We start from the raw sequence: 26,819 nt of genomic DNA, 5'->3' as shown, positions 1-26,819 counted from the left end.
TATTTAAAAAATATAATATAAAAAAATAATCTTTTTAATTACTTTTATTTTATTTTAAATTTTTTTAAATGGCCAACGGACCAGGACGAGTTGACCCGTACTTTAACTCGTCAAGTTGACGGGCTGGATAGAATGGACCAAAACGGACTGACGGATTGAAATTTTCAACCCAACTTGTCCATTTTAACACGGGCTGGCGAACTGGCCCGTTGGACTCAACCCGTTTTGCTATTCCTAACAATGACATGTCATGTAACATTACAAATATCACCTAACACGATGATAACCTAACATGTAATGGCAAAAAAATATATAAAAAATTGAAAATATTACACAAATGACTCATAACATGTTTTACTAAGATGAATCTATTAATAAGATCTAATTAGATATTTTTCAACACCGGAGGATTAATTTCACAAAAATAAGAATATAAATTTTTTAAAATTTCCAAATAAATTAGAAGACAATAGTAAAATACGTGAAAAAAATTTGATGTTAAAGTTAGAAAAAGAAACTTTGAACAGTAAGATGCAGGAGTACGGATTCATTTAACCTCTTCCCCATAATTGTTTTTCTAATTTAATGGTTGAGTTGTTGTTTAGTGAGTTCAGCGTTCACCAACAGAAGCACAGAAGCAAAAGATTACTGCACGGATAAAGTCAAAAGTCGGAATGGTTTTTCCTCTGATCAATCTGTGAAGGTAGTGTTCAATTTCTCTTTCATCGCTATAGATAATTCAATTGCAGATCTCGAAAGATTCGATTTTGTGTGTGATAACGGAATCAGATAGAATCAATCTTCATTGAAATTTTAGGAATCGAGGAAGGAAGGGTGAGGGTTAGGGTAAGGGTAAGGGCTGAGCATAGAAAAAGTCAATTCAAATGCCGGAAGAGGATTTGGTTGACATCAAGTTTAGGTTGTACGATGGCTCCGATATCGGACCCTTCAGGTACTCATCCGCCGCTACTGTCGATATGCTTAAGCAGAGGATTGTCTCGGATTGGCCCAAAGGTCTCTGTCTTTCTCTCTCTTCACTTGCTTCCACTGTAATCTTAAGATCATTCCAGATTCTTATTTTATTTACCAGTTTGCTTGATATAATTGAGTATCATTGACAAAGTTACTATTCTTTTGTAAAGTACTCATTATAGAAGCATTACAGTAGGAAGTTACAAGGAAAATGTGGGCTCTTTCTGTTCAATTCAAATTGAAGTTTGGTGACATTTCTTAACTAAAAAGCGGTGTTTAAACATTATAAGTGTAATTTAGATAGGGGCTTTTACAAATGTTAGCCCTGTGAATTTTGTTTTGTTATTTATAAAATTTCAGTCAACTTGTTATAGTGATTATTCACGGATTTGGGTCCCTTTTTTTACAACTTATGACAGATTCTCTCTTGTTCTTTCATTTTATCTGTTGTACTTCCCTCTTGTGTAGGTAAAACGATCGTGCCAAAGTCAGCTAATGAAGTGAAATTGATTAATTCTGGTCAAATCTTGGAAAACAACAAGACTGTTGGTCAATGTAAAGTACTATTTGGTGAGATTGCAGGAAATATTATAATAATGCATGTTGTTGTACAGCCATCTCTAGCAAAAACTAAAGCTGGTAAGTTCCGTGAACTTCTTATTTTAGGGAAGAAATATAATTTTTAGTTAGATTTTCTTAAGCTGTTTCAATATGTTACTTGGTATGAAAATTAATAGAGCACGTATCAGAACCAATTTCCACGAGTTTGCAGCTGGATCTGCATGATGATGACATGGCTTACTAATACTCTTATGCTCAGTGGAACTGTGGGACACTAATAGATTAATAAGGTTAGCCAGCACTCTGTGGAGGTTTCATTGTAGGTTTGATTGTCAATCCATGTGTCTTATCATTACTCCATTGCTTCGTATTGGGAAGCTAACCCTTAAGCAGGACTTGTTTTGAATAATAACACCTCATACCCCCTAAGACATGTACAACACATGTTTAGTATTGTTCTGTTGCGGGGTGCATCAATTGTCTCGGAGACTGGTGAGTTAAGTTACAATCGAATTGTAACATTTGGGTTGCTATGCTCTTAAGTAGAAAGAGTTGTATCTTGATTATTGACTATTACTTTTGATCTAGTGATAAGTGTTCAATCCAATAATTGGTATAATATATAGGTTGATTCCTAGTGGCACAATTATTTAGGGAAAAATTGTTTCGAGTTGCACAATTATAATATGACATAAGCAAGTAGGTTGACTCACAATCTAACCGTTTAATTTCTAATAGGACAATTGTTGAAGGAGAGATCGTTTCAAGTTGTATCAATTATCCAATGCCAAAAGTGGGTCAAGTCACCGTACAATTAGCTATATAGCGGCCAAGTCATAACATGTTCTGCCATTACGTGTTCAATTTAAATAATTTTTTCTTCTTTTTAGCTTGAACATCGAAGTGAATATTTCCATCGAGCAAGATAATGTTTTCTAATGAAAATTAATTATTTTTAACATTTAGAAAAGTCAGCTTAAACATAATGTAAAATATTAAAAATAGTTTCTTAGTACTGTTTTCCCTTGGTCGTTATCATTACAAGATGGCAAGTTTAATAAATTGTTTTAAAAAAGATGAATATTATTTTCTTGATGATACAGTTCTTTGCTTTTGGGTAAAGACGTGGTGCTTACCGTGTAAAATAGTGAACAATTTTACTTTATTGTGAAGCTTATTATTAGAAAAAGGTGAACGTACAAATCTTGATTACTATAGATTTTGTCATTTTACTTGTGTGTGGTTGGTGTCGGTGGTCTTGTATTTCAGAGATTCTTTAGATTGCAAGACACTTGGGATTCAAACATAAGGATCCCTCTTTCTTCACCTCCACAATTTTCTTGTATTATCTCTCATTCATTCGGAAATATAGGTTTTTTGGAATACAATTTCTGCACTCAGTAATAGGCTTTTGGAATGTATGTTTTACACTCCATAAAGTATATTCCAGAATTAGAGGGAAGTGTCACAAAACCGTGGAGGAAGAAATATCCGAAACACAAAGTGGAGGGTATTATGATACAGTAATAGTAATGATTGTTTAAGGAGATACCTAGGTTAGACAGCAGGTGAAGAGTCTACCCACAGACATTGAAGCATATTTCCAGCTTTGAAGACTAAGTTTTTTTTGCACCAGTTATTCTGTACCTTTTATCTGAAAGTTGAATAAACAATACAGTTTGATATTTCCATTTCTGCTCCTATTTTAACAGAAAAGAAGGTGGATGATTCACCCAAGAAGCCTGTCTGTTCTTGTTCTATATTATGAAGACAGTTTGTAAGTTGGAGATCAAGAGTTTCCTATCCTTGAAAGTGTTATTTTAATATAGATTCCCAAACATGATTTTCTTAAAATTGAAAATACTTGTTTATATAAGAAACTTTTTATAATTTAAAGGAATCCATGTTTCTGGAATACATATTAAAATAATACTTTTGTTAATATAAGGTACTTTGGTGAAAGCTGTCATTGTATATACCCTTATCGATCATCAATGGCTTGAATCGTAGAAATCATCTCTGCCGGAACAAACTCCTTTTTCAGCTTCCTTTGTGTAAATTACACATATATATATATATTAAGGTTGCGTTTGGAATGTGTATTTTAGAATTGTAAAGAAATTTAGATTTTAAGAGAGTCTCAATTGCTTCAAGTGAAATTTCTGTATTTTTAAATTTTCTTGCTTATATGAACAAATTATTTTGTTTTCCATAATAAAGTTGTGTTTGGACAAGTCATTTAAATGTCTTCATTTCTCGAGAAAATATATTTGAATAAAAAATATATTTCTCTTTTATAAAATATTTAACTCATGATAAAATAATTAAGTTTCCTTTTTTAACACATTATATTATTCGAATGAGGGTTTTTTTTTTTCATGATCTTTTTTTGTCTGATATTTATTTCTCTAATTGTATTTTCTATTCACAACATAGGGTTTATGTCTTTCATGTTAAAATTACCTAGATGTAGAGGTAGAAGTCCAAGTCCTACAAAACCAAAACTTCCAAGTATTCGAGGAAACAAAGTATATCATATAATCATATAGACTTTTAACTAAGCTTCTAACAATCCCAAAATTGTATAAAACTGCTACAAAGTACATCATATAATCAAATAGACTTTTGACTTGACGCCCATTTCCTATTTCTCTTGTGAATTTCTTCTTCTGTGTGCGACTGTTGTGCAGCATATTTCACTACATCCACAAAAGAAACTAAATAGTTCCAAAATAAATTATGAATATTTTTTAACTGTCCTAATCATGTCTTAAGTTTGGTTAGATATAGATATTTGTGCATGCTACAAGTTTCTCAATTGCCAATCTTGTTAAAATAACCTGAGTTTAGTACAAGGTCAATTATATCCAACATTTTGAAGAAAGAGCTAGTTTCAAATGACACCTCAGTCCTGGAAGAATTTCAAGAATTTTATAAGGTCTCTGTTTAATCTCTCTCACTCAAGCATTATCCTTACTAGTTTGTTGCACAATTATGACGAAATTTCTAACTTAAACACTGTTTTGTCAATATACAAAGCATGCCTTATGTGGCAAAATCAGGTATAGAAAATGACTTTCATGACAGTCTTTTTTATGTTCAAGTAAACTTTTTTTCGGAAGTTTTATGTGTATTAGAAATAAGGTTAATTTAAAGTATATAAGTAAGTTCAAATTTTATCTTATAAATTTATTTTGTAAAATTGAATTAGACTCTATTTTTTAACACTTTTTATGACAAGTCCATGGCGTAAAAAAATATGTAAGAAACTTAGTTTCAATAAAATCTTTTACTAATAATAATTAATGGTACATTACAAATTTTCTTGAAAATTTTTAATGATCAGCAAAAGATTTATTCTATTATTAACAAGGTATATAACAGTACAAAACAACCTAAACCTAATGAATACTTCTATTTCTTTATATCTTATTCTACTTTTAGTAAAAACGTGATGTAAAGGGTTACATTAGTTTTAAATTGTTTAATATATTAGATCTTCATAAATATATTTTCCTAATTAAATAGATACGACTTCAATAAATTAATGACCCATCAATATTTTTTTTTCAAAAGAATAAATTAAGTTACATGATTTGATTTTATCCTGTGGTTCGGTAAAAAAATATTTTCTAAAGTATGACCCGAACAGAAACTAAAAATCACATATATGATTAAATATATATATATATATATATATATATATATATATATATATATATATATATATATATATATATATATATATATATATATATATATATATAAAGCTTTCCTTCGTTTTTAAATCAAATATGTATGTATTGGAAAAATATATTATTTATCAGTAAGTGGCTTTCATCATTTGGTTATAGATGAACTTATTATAATTTAAAGAAGTTGGTATTAAGGTGTCTGTATACTGCAATAATCTATGCAGCTACAACTACCAAAAGAATATTGAGAAGTTGTTAAGTACAACGTTTACTATAATAATTTTACCAAATAATCTTAGTCACCCAACATGATTAACATGGATGCTGGTAGAACTACATTAAAGATACACTAAATTAATTTGGTTTAAATACAATTTTGATCTCTCTATTTTGCTTAATTTTCATTTTTTTTTATATCCCGATTTATCTAGGAAAAATTATAGTTTTGTCTAGATAGTCAATTTCTTAGTCATTACATTTTAGTTATTTAGATAAAAAAAAACATCGTATCTTAAATAAGTATGTAGGATAATTAGAGCATTTATTTTGCCTTAAATAGCTCAAGTAGCAACCGCAACATACAACCTACAATATGGTGGATATTTTGAAGATTTTGGTAAAAAATTGAAACAATTTTAGATTATGGATGAAAGTATTTTTGTTAGTGATGTTTGAGTATTATGATGGTTAAGGATTTGTATGTCTTAATGTAAATAGATAATTTGTATATGGGTATTTATGCAGTTTGTATATGCTTTAAAGTATAAGTTAAAATACACATGGTGATAATGAAATAATTAAGTATTCACGTGTGTCAAAAATATAATATCATGATGCATAAAAAGGAAAAACCCTAATTTCGAAGTAGTCATCATTAAATCCAAATTTGGGCAAACACGCCTCATATCCTAGACATAAAAATTTATACATAATTCTAAAATGTTTAGCTAGGTGTGAAACTTCTTAAATGGTGTGGCATCAGAATAACAAAATTTATACATAGTTTAACTTTTTTGTCATAGACCCAAAAAATTTGTTTGTTAAGTTTGCCAAGTTGTCCATGTGTTAGTTTATAACAATTTAGTGTGACACCTTCTAACACCATACAATCATATGATCATCATCAAAATAGAAAGTGTATTTTGACACTATTATTTCTAATACTCTTTTAATAAAATATTATACTCAATCAAATATTAATTTATAGAATTATAAGATGAGTGTAAAAAGGAGGATGTAATAAGTCAGTTCTCTCCAAATTTCAATTACCATAATCCATATCAAATAACATAAGTTTTTGACATATTGTATAAATTTCTATTTCACATTATTATATAGTGATCTCTCATCAGTTATCATATGTTATAGCTAATACTTTTTAACATTGTTTGTCTAAAAATATTTAACTGCATATGTGAGTTTAAATAATTAATATTATTTAAAAAAATATAAAAAGTATTTTTAAAAGATTTGACTCCTATAAAGAGAGAATAGTATACTTTAGAGAATAAACCATCGATTATAAAATCAACTAACTATTAATTAGTATTATAATTAGTTTTAGATTTCGTGAAATGTATATACTTAATCGTATCGTATTTTTAAATTGTGAATTTTATTTGACATCAGTGATTATTATTATACTTTATTGGCTGAAGTACATTTTTTTTTTCATTTCTAATTTTATAGCCTAAGTAAAAAAAAAAAAAAAAACTTATTCATTATATTTCTAAACTATCACCCCAAAAAGCCATATCAGTCATTTTAACATGGGTTCTTTTTAAGATTAAATAAACGACGTCGTTTATCCTAACGTTAACGGGTTTGAAGTTGAAGCCGCGTCGATTTTAACGGGTTCAGCCGTTAAGAGCGAATGCGGCTTTCTGTTAATTTAATTCACCAATTCCATTTTTATTTTTTATTTTGGTATTTTGGGTTGTAATTTAATTTTTGCCTTATTGTTGTTGAGTTCGTTCAGTGTTCACCAACAGAAGCAGCTGAAGAAAAAGGTGACTGCACAGCAAAGGTACCGAATAAAGTCAAAAGGCGGAATGGTTTTCACTCTGATCAAACTGTGAAGGTAGTGCTCAATTTCTCTTTCATCGCTGTAGATAATTCAATTGCAGATCTCTGAAGATTCGATTTAGTGTGTGATAACGGAATCAAATAGAATCAATCTTCATTGGAATTTTAGGAATCGAGGAAGGAAGGGTTAGGGTAAGGGTTGAGAAGACATATAGAAGAAGTCAATTCAAATGCCGGAAGAGGATTTGGTTGACATCAAGTTTAGGTTGTACGATGGCTCCGACATCGGACCCTTTAGGTATTCATCCGCCGCCACCGTCGATATGCTTAAGCAGAGGATTGTCTCCGATTGGCCCAGAGGTCTCTCTCTCTCTCTCTTCACTTGCCTTCAAATCAATTTCAATTATTGTTCATCATAATTTTTACTTTTGTTTACTGATTCCTTTAGTTTTGATTGTTAATTTCTTAATCAGTCTTTGAGAACTCAAATTTTAATCGGATAGTCTGGTTTAAAGAGTTCAATCTATGCATGCATCTTTGGGTGTTCAAAATTCCGGGTTCCATCCGAGTGTGAACATATGTGACTGATTGTTGAAGTTTCAAAGGATGATTTATGGCTATGGATTGTTTGATTTTTGGCGTTCCGGGAAAAGTGTTAATTTATTTTATCTTAGAAATTGGCGAGTCCAGAATTTGTAGCTTTCTTTGAGAACTTTATGTGTTCATATATTTGGAAGACTGTGATTGGGTGTGTCAATTAAAATTTGAATTGTATTTCCCAAGTAAAGTAAAGGTTCATAACCTGTGTTTAAAAGTCCATAGATTGGACTGTCACTGTCATAGGTTCGTAACTTATGGTTATTTTATTATTATTATTATTGAAGTTGCAGAATTGGTTACTTTTTCTGTTGTCATATCTGTGCTAGTTTCATGAATTTGAAAGTGGGCTTATTGGGGTGTGAAGTCTGAAGAATGAGGACAAAATATTTTCACCCAATTTTTTTCATACAAGCATGCAGCACTTGGTTTTGCTAACTAGAGTAAAATATTATTGAACTGCTATGGTTATTCTATATGATGAAGCATACCCATTTTTTACCTTCCTCAATCACTTATTAAGTTAAGGATTTGGTTACCAATTCACATGTCAATATTGGTGAATGGTATTGCACAATTTTTTATGAAGGAATCTCTTGCACTGCTGAAATCAGTTATACCTCTGGAAGTTGCAAGTTATGTTGAAATATGGAATAAGTTTATTCTTGCAAAAGAATAAGTATCAAATTAAGAGGACCAAACCTGAACAAAGACCGGAGTATGGTTTTCCATGATGTAATAACCAGGTCCAAATACAGATTGGATCTGTAACTCTTGGATGAATCAGGCCAGAAGAGCATGGCTACCTGTGTAAGGAGTGGCTAAAACCAGGGTCCAAGGCTAGCAACTTCCAGAAAAGTATGTTGTAAGGAAATCTGAACTGGTCAGCTGTGAATGTGGTGGGATGCACTGTCATCCAGTAGGACATGAGACCGAGGGCACTGTATATAGCTAGTACATGTGGGTGTGCCGTTGGGAGGTTTTGCACAATTTCTGATGAAAACCGTCTGATTAGAACGGTGCCATTAGTCTGTTGAAAGGAGGCCATGATGGTGAACTAGAAATTGCATTAGTGACAGAGAGGAAAAGCACACACGAAAAGTGAACAGAACCACTAATGTTGATTGGAAAACACTATGGAAGCCTAAGTAGGAGGTAAAACTAGATTGTGGTTGTTGTAGTTGGTGCTCAACTTAACAGAAGTTTGTAGTTACTGGACAAAGTTCATATGGGAGAGTAGGACCAAACAAATTGAGCTCCTGATATATTGGAACTCAGATTCAGCAATTGAAACTGTGATGGAATTGGTCATGAAGGATGACATTGGTGTGATTCATTGTTGAAAATATTTGAAAAAGGTGTTAAAGAGAGAAATAGTTTATATCACATATGGTGAAAATGTTATGATTCAAAATTCTCACACTCCTATTTATTTATATTGATAATCAGGAACTTCAAGGATTAAAACATAAGAGTTTTGGAAGTAGTAAAAGTCCAACCCAACCTGATTTCTAACATATTAAGTCTCTTAGAAGAACCCCTATATTCCAACAAGTTGCATATAGGTCTTTGACTCCTTCTGGCTTTTGAGAGCAAATGCATTACGAGCTTTTCACCTTATTTCTGTATCATCCTGATTGTGAAAATATAAAATGATTGGGAGATGCTTAGATGAACTAAAGATTGCCAACATGAGTTTAGTCTTTAGCTCATTTTAATATCTTATTTAACTTTCTAGTTTGTTTGATATCATTTAATGTCATCGACCAAATCACAATATTTTTTGTAAAATACCAATCACAACATTAAGTTAAGAAGCACTACATTACAAAGTTGTAGTCAAACTCTTTGCAAGAAAAATTTTGGCTCTTCACTTGTTCAATTTAAAAGGAAGTTTGGTGACGTTTCCTGACTAAAACTAGGTGATTAATCATGAACATAATCGAGGCATGGACTTTTATATATGACAGCCTTTGTGGTGAATGTTATTATTTTATTTCTTGAACTATTCAGTCAACTTGTTATGATTATGCATTTGGGTTTGGGCCCTTTTCTACAACTTAATGAAGGTAGGTTATGACACATGTTCTCTCTTTTCTTTTCTTTATCTTTTGCTTTTCCCATTGTGTAGGTAAAACGGTTGTGCCAAAGTCAGCTAATGAAGTGAAATTGATTAATTCTGGTAAAATCTTGGAAAACAACAAGACTGTTGGTCAATGTAAAGTACCTTTTGGTGAAATTGCTGGGAGTGTTATAATAATGCATGTTGTTGTACAGCCATCTCTAGCTAAAACTAAAGCTGGTAAGTTCCGTGGACTTCTTGCTATAGAAAATATAAATATTTTTTGGTTAGTTTACTTTAAGTTGTTGCGATTCTTTACTTGGTATGAAAATTAAGTAGATCTCAATCAGAACCAATTTCCACGAGTTTGAGCTAGATCTGCATAATGACATTTTGGATTGGAACATCTCATTCTCATGTAACTGAAATAAATGAGTAAGAACTGAGGGACATTTGTTGCTTAATTAGGTTGACCAGTTTTTCCCATTAGAGATTAGTATTTGAAAATTATATTGATGATTGAACTGGTGAAAGAAAGCACTTCTTAATGATTTGTTGGATCAGCAGTAACAAAAATGTGATCAAATATGTGGGAGTTATATATTTTTAATTTTATTCATTCAGAATTATTTTAATTAAATAAATGCCAAATCAAAATGCATATAAGTTCACTACACACACACACACACAACTGGTTCTTCATTACTGGCTTTTTCAATAATTTTGATACAAACTATAGGATTTAATTGCTTTGAGTAGCTAAATAAGCTGTATAATTATTTTTGGAAACTAAAAACCAGTGGGTATAGGCTTGTGGATGGTCAGCTTTTGATATTTTTGCTGACATATTTAACTTTTTCTTTCATGTATTGAGCACTGGTTTTAGGTCCGATTAGCTAGCACCATTTAATGTAGAGAGATTCTTGCCTTCAAATTGGCACATTTGTAGACTAGACCAATAGGTAGTTTGGCATATATTCGTTTCAAATGTAAAGTCATTCATTGTTATAGTTATTTGGAAAAGAATGCGTTTCTAGACTTAATACTTTCAGTCCAGTGTTATATTTGTACTTTCATTATGATGAATTTAGTCTTCAGACTCAAAAAATGTGAATTTAATGTCTCCTAACTTAAAAAAAAAAAAAAAACATGATGGATTCTTAGAAAGGAAGTACTAAATCCGCATTTTTTTTTTAAGTTTGAGAATCAAATGAATTGATATGAAAGTACAAGAACCAAACATATTTTGGAGAATAGATGTTTTCCTTTCCTCATGTAATTCTTACAAAATTTGGACCCCATAATTGGATAGTGAGAATATATGCAGTCGACCTTGTGAAGGTACATACGGAATACAAATCAAACTGCTCCCCAGCTTTTCTTAAAAAAAAATGTCTATCATGTCAATTTGTTTTGTTCCATCGTGCTGAATAGAATTATGAGCTATGTTGATTGTTCACTTGTTATCACAATAGAGCAGCTTCACAAGTCCATTCGATTTAATTTTCATGTCTTCTAAGATAATTTTCGGCCAAAGCTATTCAAAAATATCTCATGTCATAGCTCAAAATTTGGATTTAATACTAAGATCAAGCTACAACGTTTTGTTTTTCTTACTTCTATACAATTTACTAAGTTTCCTCTCAGAAAGGTGCATTATCCAGTAGTGGATCTCCTATCACTTAATGACTCAATAAAGTCAGCATCAGTATAGGCTTCAACAATTGTATGTCGATTTATTTTTTATAAAATTCCTCTTCATAGTATCATGTTAAGGTTTTGCAAAATTCTGTAAGTAGACTTCTCTTGGACAATGTATAAACTAACTAACCAAACTAACAACAAATGCAATCTTTGGCCTTGTACAAGGCAAGTATACTAATTTTCCTTATCAACCTCTACACCATCATCTGCATAACACAATTTGAAGTTCGAATCCATGGGAGTACTTATATGTTTACAGGCTTCCCTACCTGTCTCCGTAAGAAAATTGGTGACATATTTTTGTTCAGATATGATAACACCTTTGGAGCTGTCCACTTCAGTCTCGAAAAAGTATTTCCACTTCTCTATGTTTTTATCTTAAACTCCTTTGCTAGATGTTGACTAAAGTTATTGTTCCTTCCAATCATTACCAGTAACAATAAAGTCATCTACATACACTAACAAGACAATCACTCCCCTTGAATGAGTGTCCATGAAGAAAGTGTGATCCCTATGGTTTTGTTTTGTTCCAGAGACTACCATGGCTTTAGTAAATCTCCTAAACCATATCCGAGGAGATTTTTTATACCCATATACAAAATTGGCAGGAGCTTCACATTCTAGGGGGACCTTTATATAGATTTCTTCCTTGAGCTTCCCATATAAGAAACCATAATTTGTAGCAGGAGGTAGTATTATTTGAGTGAAATCTTAGCAACCAATCTTGATTCATCTCTCTTGGTCAATCCATTTGCGTTATACTTTACTGTACACACTCATTCACAACCAACTGACTGCTTTCCTTCTGGCAAAGACCAATTCCATTCCTTTTTTGTCTCCGATGCCTCCATCTCTATATCCATTGCCAACGTCCATTTTTTGTCTGCTATTTCCTCAAAAACATTAGTGAGAATTGAGTGAGTTTGAGTTTGCAATAAATGTTTTATGGGTGGGAGATAAATTATGAAATGAGACTTAATTTGAGAGAGGATAGAGTGGCTTCTTAGTGCTTTTTTTGGTTCCTTTCTGCAGGGAAATGGAAAATAAAGATCATCTTCTACCAATTGAATTTCTGTTGAAAGTTTGAATGATTCTTTTTTTTTTTGTAAAATAGGAAGGTTGGAATTTGTTACCTCATGTGAAGGAGTTGTTTTGGGCTCTAATTTGTTGAACTAGGAGTGACCTTCAGTCTTCTTTCATATGCAATTTGTTTTTCAAATATTTTATCAACTTTAGGATCATTTTCAGTTGATGGGGAAGGAAGAGATGTTTGTTTTTACTTAGGCACCAAAATTGTAAACTCAAGGCTAGGAAGGACAAGAGCTTTAAATGAGTTTTCTTATCATCTTGCAAATTCCCCTCGAGAAAAGGTTGTTTGAAAAAACCTTGATCTTCGAGAAGGTTTCATTTTGAGACAAAAGAAATTTGAAGGAGGATGTTAACATTTACATCCCTTATGACTGGAGGAGTGGACAACAAAGACATTATAGGACTCTAGGATCATGTCTTCCCGTACCTTGACTATGAATGTGAACAAAAGAGGAACTCGTAGACCTTTGGTGTAAGATTATTAGTAGTGGGTAAATTAGGATAGAAAAAAGGAATTTACATATGACTCTTGAATTCAGAGATTATGGAGTGTAATCTGTTAATGAAATCTGTTGTCGCGAGATTACCTTTTTTCTCCCCAAACAATTTTGAAACAGTTTTTGGAGCAATAGTACTCTATTTTGAACAAACAGATGCCCATTTTTTTCATTCAGCAGTTCCATTTCGTTGAGACATTTTAACACAAATTCATGAATTATACTCTCTTTTGACAAAATTTTGTAATGACATCATTAATATTCTTTTCCATTATCACACCAATATGGAAAAACCAAACTGATTTTGATTGTGGAGAAATTGGAAAATAGTTACTTGGGACTTGTGTTTAAGAAGAAAAGTCCAAGTAACTCAAGTGAAATCATCAATAAAGATTATGAGTTATGGATAAAAACGGACAAACTTATTGCAAGACTGGCTATCAAACACAAGCTCAAAACTCTATCAGAAAAGAGATTGCAAACAAACCCTTAGAAGATAAACAAAGGATGAAACAAGATTGGAATCAACACGCAAAAGCAACATGGTTCAACTAACGTGTTAACAAAGTTCAATTTACGTCCTCGACAGAATTCAATATCATAGGGATTACACCTTAAAATTTCTCTCTTACAATGACCTCTAGGTCAAATCACTTTACACAATGAAAACATTTGAACAACAACTCTTAGTTTTAATTATCATTACAGGTCCCTCCCTATACATAGTACATAACTCCCATAACTAACTTCCCCAAAATATAACTAAACAAGTCGAGAAGACACGTGAACCGTGCTTCCCGCTTCTCAGCTGAAATGCCACTTTTAGGCAATTGTTCTTGATGATATTAGTCTCAGTAGAAGCTAAAAGACTTGTTAAGAAAATGGACTTTAAGACTAATTCAACTTTATAAATTTGAGTTAGGAAGGTAAAGTTTGCATCATCTTATATACTATAATTTAGTCTTATCTGTAGGGAATGAAAACCCTTCAACACACCCCTTCACACTTAGGATTGGACATCTCGAGTGTGAGATTAGGGGGAACCCGATAGCAGGTGACATGAGACCTAATAAACTTGACTAGGATAGGCTATGAATGACTGTGATATCATGTTAAGAAAGTGAATTTTAAGTCTAACTCAACCTTAGAAAACTAATGTAAGATATTATATATTATAATTTGGCCTCACCTCTAGTCAATATGGGTTTTTCAACATATTAGGAAGTATAATTTAAACTTAACTTAATCTCACAAAATTTGTTTGTAAGGTGAGATTTGCACCCCACTTATATGTTATGATTTATCTATATCTCTAATCGATGTAGGATCTTCAATACATTCTCTCATGCCAAGGAATGAACATCTTGAGTGTGGGATTAGATATTTGCATGTAGTTTAACAAGTGTTCAAGAGTTGGTATCAAAGTCATTGAGATTCTATCCTAGTGAAATTCATTGGGTTATTGTTTCACCTCTATTAGGCTCTTGTTGGACCATCCGCAAATTCTAATCCCACGTTTCAAGATGTTCATTCTTCGGCATGAGGGGTAATGTTAGAGATCTCACATCAACTAGAGATATCATCAAATCGTGATATATAAGTGGAGTGCAAACCATACTTTACAAACCTATTTTGTGAGATTGAATTAAGCTTAAAGTCCACTTTCTAAGATGTTTAAATGTTTTACTTATACTTGCTGTCAAATATATTGGAAGACACATCTTCTACTAGACAATCTGATGAACTTAGACAACCTAGAAACCTTGACAAATTTTACTAAACTAATCTCTGGATAAAAAACATTAAGCCCTCACACATTTGGAATAGGAGACTGATTTAAAACATCACTTTACACACTCTGCTTTTAGATAAAATAGAAAGGAGATGTACTTTCCTTGTTACTTAATGGAAATGGTATGCGCTTATGCTTTACAATTTCACTCACATCGCATTAACAACTTTCAACGTTTAACTCTAAAAGCAAATATGGAAACATGTCCTTGATGGTTTCAAGAAAGGGTGTCCTAATCGAGAATGAAAAGGGAAAATTTTCTCCATTTCAACAATTTAGACTCTGCAATGGGCTATTCCTTTCTCTAGTGAGTCCAATTGTTCTCTCTAAACCCTTGTTCTGAAAAAGACAACAATGATTATGAAATATGACCGTACAAGATAGGTCTTATCTAAATTTTTGTGTGGAAACAAGGTTCTGTGGCATGAAAAACCTTTTTCATAAAGTTTTGAAAGAAATTATTTAATATTTCTTATACATCTGGTGTTACAAGAGTGTCATCTGTAGTTGCAATTAGTTTATTTCTAGGACAAGGAGAGAATATGTTTAGGGAGTCATATGATCTGTGATTCAGGAATCAAGTATCCAAAAAGACGGAAAAATGTTTGAGACATTTTACCAAATGAAAGTGGAAACATACTTGAATATACCAAACACAAGTAGTTTAATTTTTCATACTTAATCAAAGAAGACTTGGAGCAATAAACCCCTAAACAGAATCGCATGAAAGTTGTCAGGAAGAAGGTTGCTGGAAAAGTAGTCAGAAAATTAATACAGATACTTATCAGACAGTAACTGGAAAGTTGCCTGCAAGTCACAGAAAAAGTGACATTGTCAGAAAAGCTGACAGTCACCGGAAAATTCTGACAGCTTCGAGAGCCCAATCGAACTTGCTGAACAACTTGTTGCGGAAGCTAAACCCCCCTTAGATCAGGACTTGCAGATTGACTCATTAAGAGAATAAATAACTATTACTATTCTGAATAGAACAACTAAAACATCACAACTTATTGTACATTAAATTATGCTAAGCATAACTGAATTTCTTGAAAAAATAATGAACATTAAATGCTTTTATTTCCCACAAATACCATTACTGCATTGCTCGCATCAATTAATATAGTTTACAATTACTGCATGTATCCATCAATGTAGCTTACTATTACTGCATGTATCCATCAATGTAGCTTACCATTACTGCATTGATTCACATGGGGAAGGTAACTGCACGAACAATCCCGTTTGAGGCATGTTTTCCCTAACTCCTGTACAAAATATGCTTGAACGATTGAGTATAGTTGCTTACAGCTATTAGGACACTGGTATTATGATTTTTTTTAATAAAATTTATTTTTTGAACATTTAAAAAAGTCAACATAAGATATAACGTAGAATATTAAAAATAACGTCTTAGTAATATCATAAAAAAGTTGTAAAGATCAGTAAGTTTTAGAAAGATGAATACATTTTTCTTGAAATCTTCGTTATTCTGAAGAGACAGAAGTACTTATATTGTGAAATAATGAACTTTTGTTTTATTGTTTTGTGAAGCTTGATATTATAAGATGGTGGATATACAAATCATAATTATGAAATTAGATCTTATTATTTTACGTGTTCGTGCGTGGTGGCTATTTAGTTGTCTTGTATTTCTGAGATTAGTCAAGTCAATTATTTCTTTTAGATCCCAAGAGCTGTAATTTTATTTTTTTCTGGTAGATGTTAATAATACGACATAGTAATAATTGCCAAAGGAGACCCAGCTTCGAAGATTGTGTTTTTTGTTTGCACCAATTATTCTTTAGCTTTGATTTGAAAGTTGAATAAACGTAACAGTTTGATTGTTGCATTTCTCTTTTTCCTTAACAGAAAAGAAGGTTGATGATTCGCCCAAGAAGGTTGTCTGTTCTTGTTCCATATTATGAAGACAGTCTGTGTCCTTATACATCATCAATGACTCGTGAATTGTAGAAATCGTGTGCCTGAACAAACCTATTTCAGCATTCCTGTGTAAAGTACGTATACGGGCAACTATATATCCATAGAAAAGTTTGTGTTAATGACGACTTCCGAAGATGCTGTCATTCTTTTATTACAAATTCTACAGCCTTGACATTGTAACCATTGATTGGTACTGTTGTGCATCAAGTTGTTGTTTTCAATTTCCAATGACCTGCGTGATATCTTATGTATCCCAGAGTGCCTAAGCACTTGTGCAGTCTTTACATTCTCATTCTATTTCTCTTCACATCACATGGATAATTCACTCACACCTCTGTTTCCAGGTTTAAAGTATTTCAATTAACTAAAACCTGGGAATGAATCTCTCTATAAACCTCCCTATCGTACTATAGTGATAAAAATAACTTAAATTCTTATATTTTAGAATATGTTTTTCGAAATGTATTATATAAAGTTTTTGGTTTATACGTGTTCTAGAAGTGTTTTAGACAATCTTTTAGATAAGGATTTTGGATATTATTTGGAGTTGGCTTTTAAATATTTTAAATTGAGTATTTCAGAACACCTCAAAATTATGCATTTCATTATGAAAATTTTTTTTAGTATAATTCAAAATACACTTCACGATTAGTGTTCCGGAACACAACTTTGAAACATTTCATAATGGTATTTTGGAGAGTAGACATGTCAAAGTGAGTCAACCCGGCTCACACGGGTTGGTTCACCACGAGTCAGGTTGAAAATGAGTGAACCTAATCCTGCTCACTTTTTAGTGAGCTAGAAATTTTGTAACCCGGCTCAACCCACCACGGGTTGGTGGGTTAAGTGGATTGGCTCACCAACCCACCTAAAATTTTTTTTTTTTAGTATTCAACTATTTAAATAAATTTTTAAGTAACCCTTGAAATAACAATCATAGTAAAATAAAAAATCAATGTTTTGATCATGTTTATCACCAATATATGAAGAATTATTTTCAACAAAGTATCCATTAGTCTAAGAAAGCATGACTAATATTACAAATTTTCTGTCATGCTATTCAACAAAATATAAATAAAAAAACTATACATTTTTTTCATGCTAATTTAGAAAAAATTGTTTATAAGACGGTTACTTGTACCGCTTGTGGAACCTCAATATCCACGGGCTTATTAGCTAAATGGCAATTGGCACAGACAATACGACCGGTTGCTTCTCGGGGATTTTCATAACCCTGCTGTGCAAAAATTGGATATGCATTTGAAAAGGGTGCTCGAATTATTATATATATCATGACCGATATAGAAATGGATCGGGTAATCCCTTCCTTTATACAAGAAAAAGCATTTCTAGTTTGCATGGTCTAATCATTGATCCTGAAAATTTCTACAATAAGATTAGGTAGGTCACTCGCATAGTTCCCTATCCCAGGTGGGAACCCCTTTTTTATTTAACTTTTTTTTAAAGAGGGGAAAATGAAAAATTATCTTTTTTAGATAAAAACTTGAAATTCATTGAAGTAAATCGGTTCATTGGCTTATCAAATTCTCTATCGAGCTATGAAAAAGATTCAACAAAAGACAGAAACAAATCCACTATCTGTTTTACGTCAAGCAATACGTGGAGTAACTCCCGATATAGCAGTAAAAGCAAGACGCGTAGGCGGATCAACTCATCAAGTTCCCGTTGAAATAGGATCCGCATAAGGAAAAGCACTTGCCATTCGTTGGTTATTGGGGGCATCCCGAAAACGTCCGGGTCGAAATATGGCTTTCAAATTAAGTTCGAGTAATTTACTATAAAAATTATAGTTAAAGATTAAAGTATCAACATATATATATAACTTGACAATCAAATTAATTAAACATTCAAACTATTCAAATATAATTAAGCAACATTCTAGCATTTTAAAAATATTAAATTGTGAACAAATATAATAGGAGTAGTAAATAAATATTAAAAAAATTAAAAAGAAATTAAAAAAATTGTAAGAAAATGTTGGTGGGTTAAGTGGGTCAACCCACCTTCAACCCGGCTCACTTAACCCACGGTGAGCCGGTTGGCTCACGGATTGAAACCCATTTTGACATCTCTATTGGAGAGTTATAGTAAAAGCTTTCGGAATGGAATTCAAAAATAAACATATATTGGATTGTGACTTGGTCCACTGGCAGAGGATAATTATGTAATCTACAATAATTTTCCTTTTAATGATCTTAATAATTGTTCACTAAGAATTGAACTTGTGACCTTGAATTCGATATCAACATTAAGATCAAACGCCTATTACTAGGGCAAAAACTATAGCTATTAGTTAGGGTACAACCTTTCTTACTTAACAATATAACAGTCCAAATACCACGATTCAATTATAACTCAATTTTCGTCGCGTACAACAAGTTTCAAGGCTTACTTTTTTTAAGAATTCTAAACCCGCGCAACAAGTTTTGAGGCCTATTTTTTTTAGGAATTCTAAACCCTCCCGTTAATCCCAGTTGGGATCTCTTATTCAAGACACATATGTTATAAGTATTCTTTTAGGTTATGCATTACTCAATTATTAATAAAATAATTCTAGTCATTAAATGGAGATAAGTATATTTCATTCCTATTATTTATTATTTATCATTACTGACATTTATGATTAACTTGGAATGTTTGTGTATTAGTTAAACCTGTATTAATAAACAAAATAGTATAGTTCAATGCTTTAAATTTCCTTACCAAATGAAATAATATTATCGAAACGTATTTTTAATTTGTACAATAACAAATATTTAGATTTCTCCGTAACAAATAATATTATCAAAACTTTTATTTAATTAATTTAGTTCAATTTTCAATACTTAAATTTGAAATAATTCTAATTTTTTTTCTTTAAAGTTTAGGCAAAGTAATTTAATCCCATAAAATTTTAAAAATATTATCTCGTTTTTATCAGTTAATTTTAGTCTCCATTCATCGGATAGGCAAATAAACATTTTCATTTTAGACTCTGCTAATGAACTAAAGTCCCGGGTGAACCAAAAAACAATGGTTAGGAAACAAAGGTAGCTGGAACTGACATATTCAAAGGCATCTATAACACCCCTGCTTTATACGAGTAACAACACAATTTTATTAAGACTTGTTCAACATTTCAGAATTGATGAGACCGGCAAAACTGAAGATTAGTTTAGAAGAGAAAGGTGAAACATATGTATCAGTTCTCCACTATCTGGCCACAATCTTCTATTACTACTGTTTCCGATGTCCTGCCACTTCCCGAACCCACCTTCTCCATCTCCTTCACCACGCTGTATCCATCAACAACTTTTCCAAACACGACATGTTTTCCATCAAGCCACGGGGTCTTTGTAGTACATATGAAGAACTGAGAACCGTTTGTATGGGGTCCAGCATTAGCCATAGATAGAATACCAGGAGCAGTGTGCTTCAACTTAAAATTCTCATCTTGAAATTTTGAACCGTAAATTGACTCTCCTCCTGTTCCATTCCCTCTGGTAAAATCACCTCCCTGACACATAAATTCTGGTATAATACGATGAAATGTTGACCCCTTGTAGTGCAAAGGTTTCCCAGATTGTCCAATCCCCTTTTCCCCAGTGCACAGAGCCCTGAAGTTTTCAGCTGTTTTTGGGGTTGTATCGGCAAACAACTCCATCACTACACGCCCAGCTTTCATCTTTCCAATTAGAATATCAAAGAAAACTTTTGGATTTTTAGACATGTTGATCACCACTTCCTCTGGCCGCAATGTAATTTCTTAGTTCCTACAAAGATAAAGTTGTAACGCGTCATGACTAAGTTTTTCTTTGCTAAGAAATAATAGTAATGATACTCAAACAAAAAATGCTGTTAATTCAAAAATACTAAAAACGGGTTGGATTTTCTGTTTGGTTTGAGATACCAGAAAGAATTACACTGTTGTTATAATATTTGCCACAATGCGTAAATGCTATTCCATACAAATTGAAAAACAGCATGTGACATTCACGGCGGCATGTTAGATGTAGCTTAGGTTTATGTTTTGTGCTGACGGCATAACTAATCAGCACAAGACCGTCCATAAGCACAGCAACTAAAAAACATCATCAAAAGGGAACAAGTTTTCACTACCAAATGTGGTTCCTCAAAAGGAAACAAATCAAAAAGCGATTAAAGCTCTAATCAATGAAAACAAATAGTAACTGGGCTAATTAGAGAATGTTCATCATCCTGAACAAAATCCTCAAGACATGAACAGCAAGAGGATTTGAATTAAAAAAAGGATGACATGCGATTTAGCACATGCTTTGAACTCACAGACTATAATAGTGGCTGCAAATCTTCGAAATGTGCAATGGCAAACTATGGTCGAGGTTAAAGTTAAGTACGAACAATGAAAGGGCACGACAATGGCAAAAATATAGAACATACCGGCACACGAGATTCAAGACAACTACACAACGAACATGCAGTCATGTCAATATTTACCAAGTCACTATAATGTTTTAAAAAGAAAAGCTTGCATATCTATTCATCAGTATAAAAAACATTCTTAAGCCGAAAACACCAACTTTAAGCAGATCTGAATCCATGGATTTGAATATAACAATCACACAAATCCGCAAAATCAAATCAGTAATCAATAGTTCATGCAAAAACACAAGAGAAAAGAAACTTCTTTCAAAAACATCTTATCCTTTATAACCAACAACTTGAACGATAATCGAAAGAATAAGAATGATATAGAATACAAAAAATAATCTATAGAACATTGATAAATTGAAGAGAGAACAAACCACGGACAAATAAAAGCATAAGCTCCAGGAAACACAATCCGATAGAATACACAATAATATAAGAATTAAAAGTAAGAACAGAGGAAGAAACCTTGTAAGAAGCTGCGGCTAAAACCCTAGCCGCAAGTCGAAGGATTGAATAGAGTGAAGAGAAGTGAGGCAAAGAGGGTTTATTTACAGCTACAATTTTTTCTATCAGTTCACGAAAATACCCTTTCTATTTTATGTAATTCCCTTTGTCACATAATTTATCTATATTAAACAAATATGAAAATAGTGTTCTACACTTATTAGGTTACTTCATTTTTATTTTGTTATTGTCTCTTTCCTTCACCATTTTTAAAATTAAATTAATTTGATTAACTCTTAATTCTGAATATATTGTATCAATTTTAAAATAGTTTTGCTTTTTAGATAAACAAAATTGTAAAATTAATTTGGAATATAAAAGCGGGATGGGAACAAGCAGTTTATTCGAGTAAAATGTGTCAAAAATCTTGTTTCGTCAATTTTTTTAATTTTTTAAATTTAGTCTTATAAATATCTTTTAAAATTTTAATTAATATTTTTAATCATATAAACTAAAATAATTATTACTTTTATATGTATTAATTTATTATAATCAATAATTATAACTTATAAATATTAATAATTTAAATTATAATATTATTACATATCTATATCATTAAAATAATATATTAAAGACAAGATATTTTTAAATTATTTTTTGTTTTATTTTTTATTTTTTGGCCTACTAGTTTAGTGAATTCGACAATCAAAATAAATTGACAACTAAAACCAGGAACCTGACTCCGTAATTTCTAACATTTATATTAAAAAATTTAGTTTGGGAAGTTTTTAATCTTTCATAAATTTATGTTTAAAAATATATTCCTAGAAAAAAATAATGAATAGTATTTTGTCTGGTATCTCAAAAAGAAATTTAAATGGTGAAAATCTATTTTTTTATTTGAAACAAAAATTTATCAAAATATATGATATTATTTTTACTAAATTATTTTTTGAAAAGTTTATATAAATATTTGTGATAATATTTTATCAGTCAAAAATAATTTAATAACTTCTTAAGAATATAATTAACGGGATTCAAGATTTTAAAAAGCCATAGCTTCTAATGAAAAATTTTTACCCATACATGAAACATCCTTTAAGCCTAATTATTCTAAACTTCAAATTAACTTTCGATTTTTTAAAATTGACACACTATCATATAATATTTTTCCTACTTTTAATAGTTTATTTCTGTAATATTATTCCTCTTCAAATCTTATATGTTTCAAAAAATAAGAAAAACAAAATTGTAAAACTATACCGTTAAGTAAAAAAAAAATACATGAATATTTATTTGAATAAATATGATACATTGATATATTATAAATATATACTAGGCAAATTTCCTAGCAAAAAAGCATGTGGAACATGTTTAGAAAAAATTATCTCAAACTAAACACTATTCTTGAAAATTATCACCAAAAATTACTCTTGTTACTTCCATGTTCATAATACTGCACCACAAAATCCACAAAATTAAAAGAAAGAAAAAACTATAAACGAAGGAGAATCCAAATTTTCTGTTTGAGAGTAACAGAAAAAATGTAAGAAAGAATCGAAATTCCAGAATCAATCACAACGCAGATAGGAAACAGAGAGAGGATAAGGAAAGGAAGAAGCATATTTGAAGGAAAGAATGACACCGCTGCTTAAGGGATTGCCATCGTTAACGAGACAGTCATTGTAGCGAAGGCGTTTGAAGATTTTAGGGTTTATGAGAGTTGCAGAAGTGAACATGCCACACTTTAGATGAATGTGAGAAACGCTGCAGTTACTTCTGCTGCACGTGTTCGCCATCTCAACCGTATATTGTGGAATTCCACTCGGAAGTGGAACCGTCGGACTTTGGCTTACTTCCATGCTACTCTTGCTGCACTTCTCATTCATCACCGCTCCCATTGCACAACCTGCATGCATCATCCAATACTCTTCACTGTGTTACCAAACCAGAACCACGCAAGAACAACAACATGAATATGAGGAAAACGCACCTGCAACAAAAGCAGCGAAGACTCCGAGGATGAACAAGGATGAGGTTGCCGTCGAACGTAGTACTGCCATTGAATTATTATCGTCTGCCTAAGAAAATGCAAACAAATCCATCTTATCTCATTCTCTGAGAGAAGAGTGCAGAAATAAAGATAAAGAAGAAGGTAGAAGGAGAATGTGGGAACTATAGGAAGGCACAAAAACGGTAAAATATGACAAATAGGTAATAAACCCTACAAAACAATACGTGAATGTGTTTTTTCATAATTCATAAGTATATAGTTGTTGCAAACATTAGATCTCAGTTTAAAGATTGTGAATGAAAAACATGTAATTACTAAAAAAGGAGATTTCATTCACATTCTTGAACAAAAAGTAACAACAGTAAACAATGAAGAAAACAATGCTTCATAGTTCATACCAAATAAGAACCTTTGACAGTATTGAAGGTAGCGAGGATTTTTCTGGTCTGCTGTGCTGTGTTTTGTCCTGAACAAAATATATATATAAAAGGACACAAATACATTAGAATAGGATAAATAGGGAATGTAGTACGAAAAAATATCAATATAAATATAATAGAATCGACTATTTATACAATAAATTATAAACAAAATATATTAATTCATATTAATTAGTTGCCATATATGTTGTTGTTTTTAAAATTATCGAGTTACTAATTATTTTATAATTTTTCCTAATTTCTTCTTTCTTTAACTCTTAATAAACATTATTTGGTAAAGTTTATGTTGTTTGCAATTTTTCTATATTTTGGAAAGGATAAATATATTTTATTAGACATTTTTCTTTCATTTCGTAACCGGAAATGACTAAATGTAAATTGTATCGTAGAGAATCGAGCATATATACACTAAACATTCACTTAAGTTCATATTTTAATCTTGAGAATTTGATGCAGATTCAATTGAAATGCAAACTTATAAAATTTTAAAAGTCATATTAAAATATGAAATATTATATGAGTCATAGTTGCAATATAAAATATTGTGAATGTTGAAAAATTTTAAAAATTGTGAAAATATGAGAAATAATATACATATGACAGATATAAGAGATATATTATAACTTAATGAACTTATTATTTTATTTTATTTATATTTTTTTTTATATATATATATAAAATAGAATATAAAGTCAAATGAATTTTTACATAAATAAAGTTACAAAATTACAAAATTATTGATCTAAGAATTTTTCCTTTACAAATACAAATTTAAATAGGATACAGACTTAGATGAGTATAGACTTAAAGAAACAATTACTTTGTATCTTTAGTGATAAGAGGTGCAATTATGATGCGTTTATTTATGACCTTAAAAGGGCTCAATTTTTTTTTTATTTTTTAAAGATATATATATTATTTTAGTCTCACTCATTCAATTAACATATTATAAATTGTAATTTCAAATCTTTATAAAATAAATACTATATTTTCATTATTAAGTATATCAAGATGAATATTATACGTATTAAAAATTAATATATGTTCTAAAAAAATTATATTTATTTTAATATCATATTTTAAATCTTCACTATTTATTGGAGAACATATTTTTTACAATAATTATTAATTGATATTTAATTAATGAATATGGATTAAGAAATAATATTAGTTTATTAATTATGTAACTGGTAATGTATTAATGTCTAAGATGTATTATAATGAAACATTAAGTAGACAATATTAAAATAATAAAATTTAAAAATATTTAATTTTTACTAATTAATAATACTTTTAAATTCATCCATTTGTTAAAATATTTTATGTAAATAATTATTTAATCGTAAATAAAGTATTAAATGGATGTAGGTTGAGAAACTATTGTAATATTTAAATTAATTATTATTTACATTAAATAATTTTTTATATCATCTATTAAAAGTCAAAGTGATTTATTTAATTAATTTTTTAAAAATAATTATTTATCACATTTACATATTTATATATTTCATGTAAATAATAACTATTTTAAAGTTTAATTTGAAACTATATATATATATATATATATATATATATTCATGAAAAAATTAAAATTATTAAATTTAGTATAAAATTATTATATTTTACATATATTAATCATTAGTTTATATTTAGTTAATAATTATTAGTTAACAAGAATATTAACTTATTTATTATTTAATTAGTAAGGTATAAATAATAATATAGGTGAATGTATCTCACTAAAGTGATAAAATTTCACCCTTAACCCCTTTTAAAATGATATTTTTATATCATACATGTTATATATATATATATATATATATATATATATATATATATATATATATATATATATATATATATATATATATATTAATCAAACTATCTTAGTAAGTTTTATAAACATTTGTTGTCATATCACTCTTAAATTTGACTTTTCTAATTCACGCACTTTTTTTTTCAGTTTATTATTAATTATCATTTTTTTAAGATTTTTTGTATAATACACATCATAATATTTAGGTTCAAATGAGCCTTTAAGTGCGACAAAGACTTCAAAGGAATTTGTTGAATGAAATCACAATGCATCAAATAATGATACATATACTTTGTATATATATCGTTAATGGATACAAATTTCACATTGATGCATAAAAAAAATTGATAAATATATAATGGGATTTAAGTTAAAGGTCTAACGAAATTCACTGATAATATATATATATATATATATATATATATATATATATATAAAAGGTAAAGTATATATATATATATATATATATATATATATATATATATATATATATATATATAAAAGGTAAAGTATAATACTTCAAATTATCCCAAAAAATGGAAAATTCTAACTGAAAATGGTTTGATCTATGGAAAACATCCTATATATATATATATATATATATATATATTCTCTATTTTATGAATAATGTCTAACTGATATTGATGAAAACATCATCTTTATTCTATTATCAATCATTTTTAAACTACATTTTTACAAACTATATAACATTGCATCCAGTGTTGAAAAATCATATTCTAGTAAGGAGATTATCAAATTT

At 30.3% G+C, this 26,819-nt stretch overlaps 3 protein-coding genes and 1 pseudogene across 13 annotated transcripts; 2 read left to right on the top strand and 2 right to left on the bottom strand.

The window, feature by feature from the left end:
- The first annotated feature begins 525 nt into the window (after positions 1 to 525).
- LOC114178521 (membrane-anchored ubiquitin-fold protein 3-like) lies at positions 526 to 3,635 on the top strand. Of its 8 annotated transcripts, XR_014994052.1 has the most exons (6): positions 526 to 703; positions 818 to 1,014; positions 1,441 to 1,611; positions 1,710 to 1,823; positions 3,246 to 3,310; positions 3,482 to 3,635. XR_014994052.1 is itself a non-coding variant. In XM_085671608.1 (5 exons), exons 2-4 carry the CDS (start codon positions 885 to 887, stop codon positions 1,775 to 1,777), a joined length of 357 nt encoding a protein of 118 aa, XP_085527734.1. In that variant the 5' UTR covers positions 526 to 703; positions 818 to 884; the 3' UTR covers positions 1,778 to 1,823; positions 3,246 to 3,635. The 8 variants fall into 8 exon arrangements, 6 of the variants coding, with proteins under 6 accessions (XP_085527734.1, XP_027920281.1, XP_027920280.1 ...); XR_014994051.1 differs by having other exon boundaries at positions 1,710 to 3,310; XM_085671608.1 differs by having other exon boundaries at positions 1,722 to 1,823; positions 3,246 to 3,635.
- A 3,463-nt stretch (positions 3,636 to 7,098) lies between these two features.
- LOC114176773 (membrane-anchored ubiquitin-fold protein 3) lies at positions 7,099 to 17,163 on the top strand. Of its 4 annotated transcripts, none has more exons than XM_028061930.1 (4): positions 7,099 to 7,308; positions 7,423 to 7,613; positions 9,982 to 10,152; positions 16,182 to 16,241. In XM_028061930.1, the coding sequence occupies exons 2-4, from the start codon at positions 7,484 to 7,486 to the stop codon at positions 16,238 to 16,240; spliced, it is 360 nt and encodes a 119-aa protein (XP_027917731.1). In that variant the 5' UTR covers positions 7,099 to 7,308; positions 7,423 to 7,483; the 3' UTR covers position 16,241. The 4 variants fall into 4 exon arrangements, with proteins under 4 accessions (XP_027917731.1, XP_085527787.1, XP_027917733.1 ...); XM_028061932.2 differs by lacking the exon at positions 16,182 to 16,241 and adding an exon at positions 16,864 to 17,163 and having other exon boundaries at positions 7,100 to 7,308; XM_085671661.1 differs by having other exon boundaries at positions 9,982 to 16,241.
- A 2,866-nt stretch (positions 17,164 to 20,029) lies between these two features.
- On the bottom strand, positions 20,030 to 21,949 carry ROC2 (rotamase cyclophilin 2). Its single transcript, XM_028061929.2, has 2 exons — positions 21,811 to 21,949; positions 20,030 to 20,708 (listed from the first exon to the last, which is right to left on the bottom strand). The coding sequence occupies exon 2, from the start codon at positions 20,663 to 20,665 to the stop codon at positions 20,138 to 20,140; it is 528 nt and encodes a 175-aa protein (XP_027917730.1). The 5' UTR covers positions 20,666 to 20,708; positions 21,811 to 21,949; the 3' UTR covers positions 20,030 to 20,137.
- Positions 21,950 to 23,360: 1,411 nt separating this feature from the next.
- LOC114178343 (TPD1 protein homolog 1 pseudogene) lies at positions 23,361 to 23,852 on the bottom strand (annotated as a pseudogene).
- Between the last annotated feature and the right edge of the window lie 2,967 nt (positions 23,853 to 26,819).

The sequence above is a fragment of the Vigna unguiculata genome, chromosome 3 (genome assembly GCF_037176805.1).
Source record: "Vigna unguiculata cultivar grain cowpea cultivar isolate G323 ecotype 2 chromosome 3, ASM3717680v1, whole genome shotgun sequence".
Taxonomy (NCBI): Eukaryota; Viridiplantae; Streptophyta; class Magnoliopsida; order Fabales; family Fabaceae; genus Vigna; species Vigna unguiculata.
The sequence above is the reverse complement of the archived record's forward strand: the minus strand, read 5'-3'. Positions and strand labels throughout refer to the sequence as shown.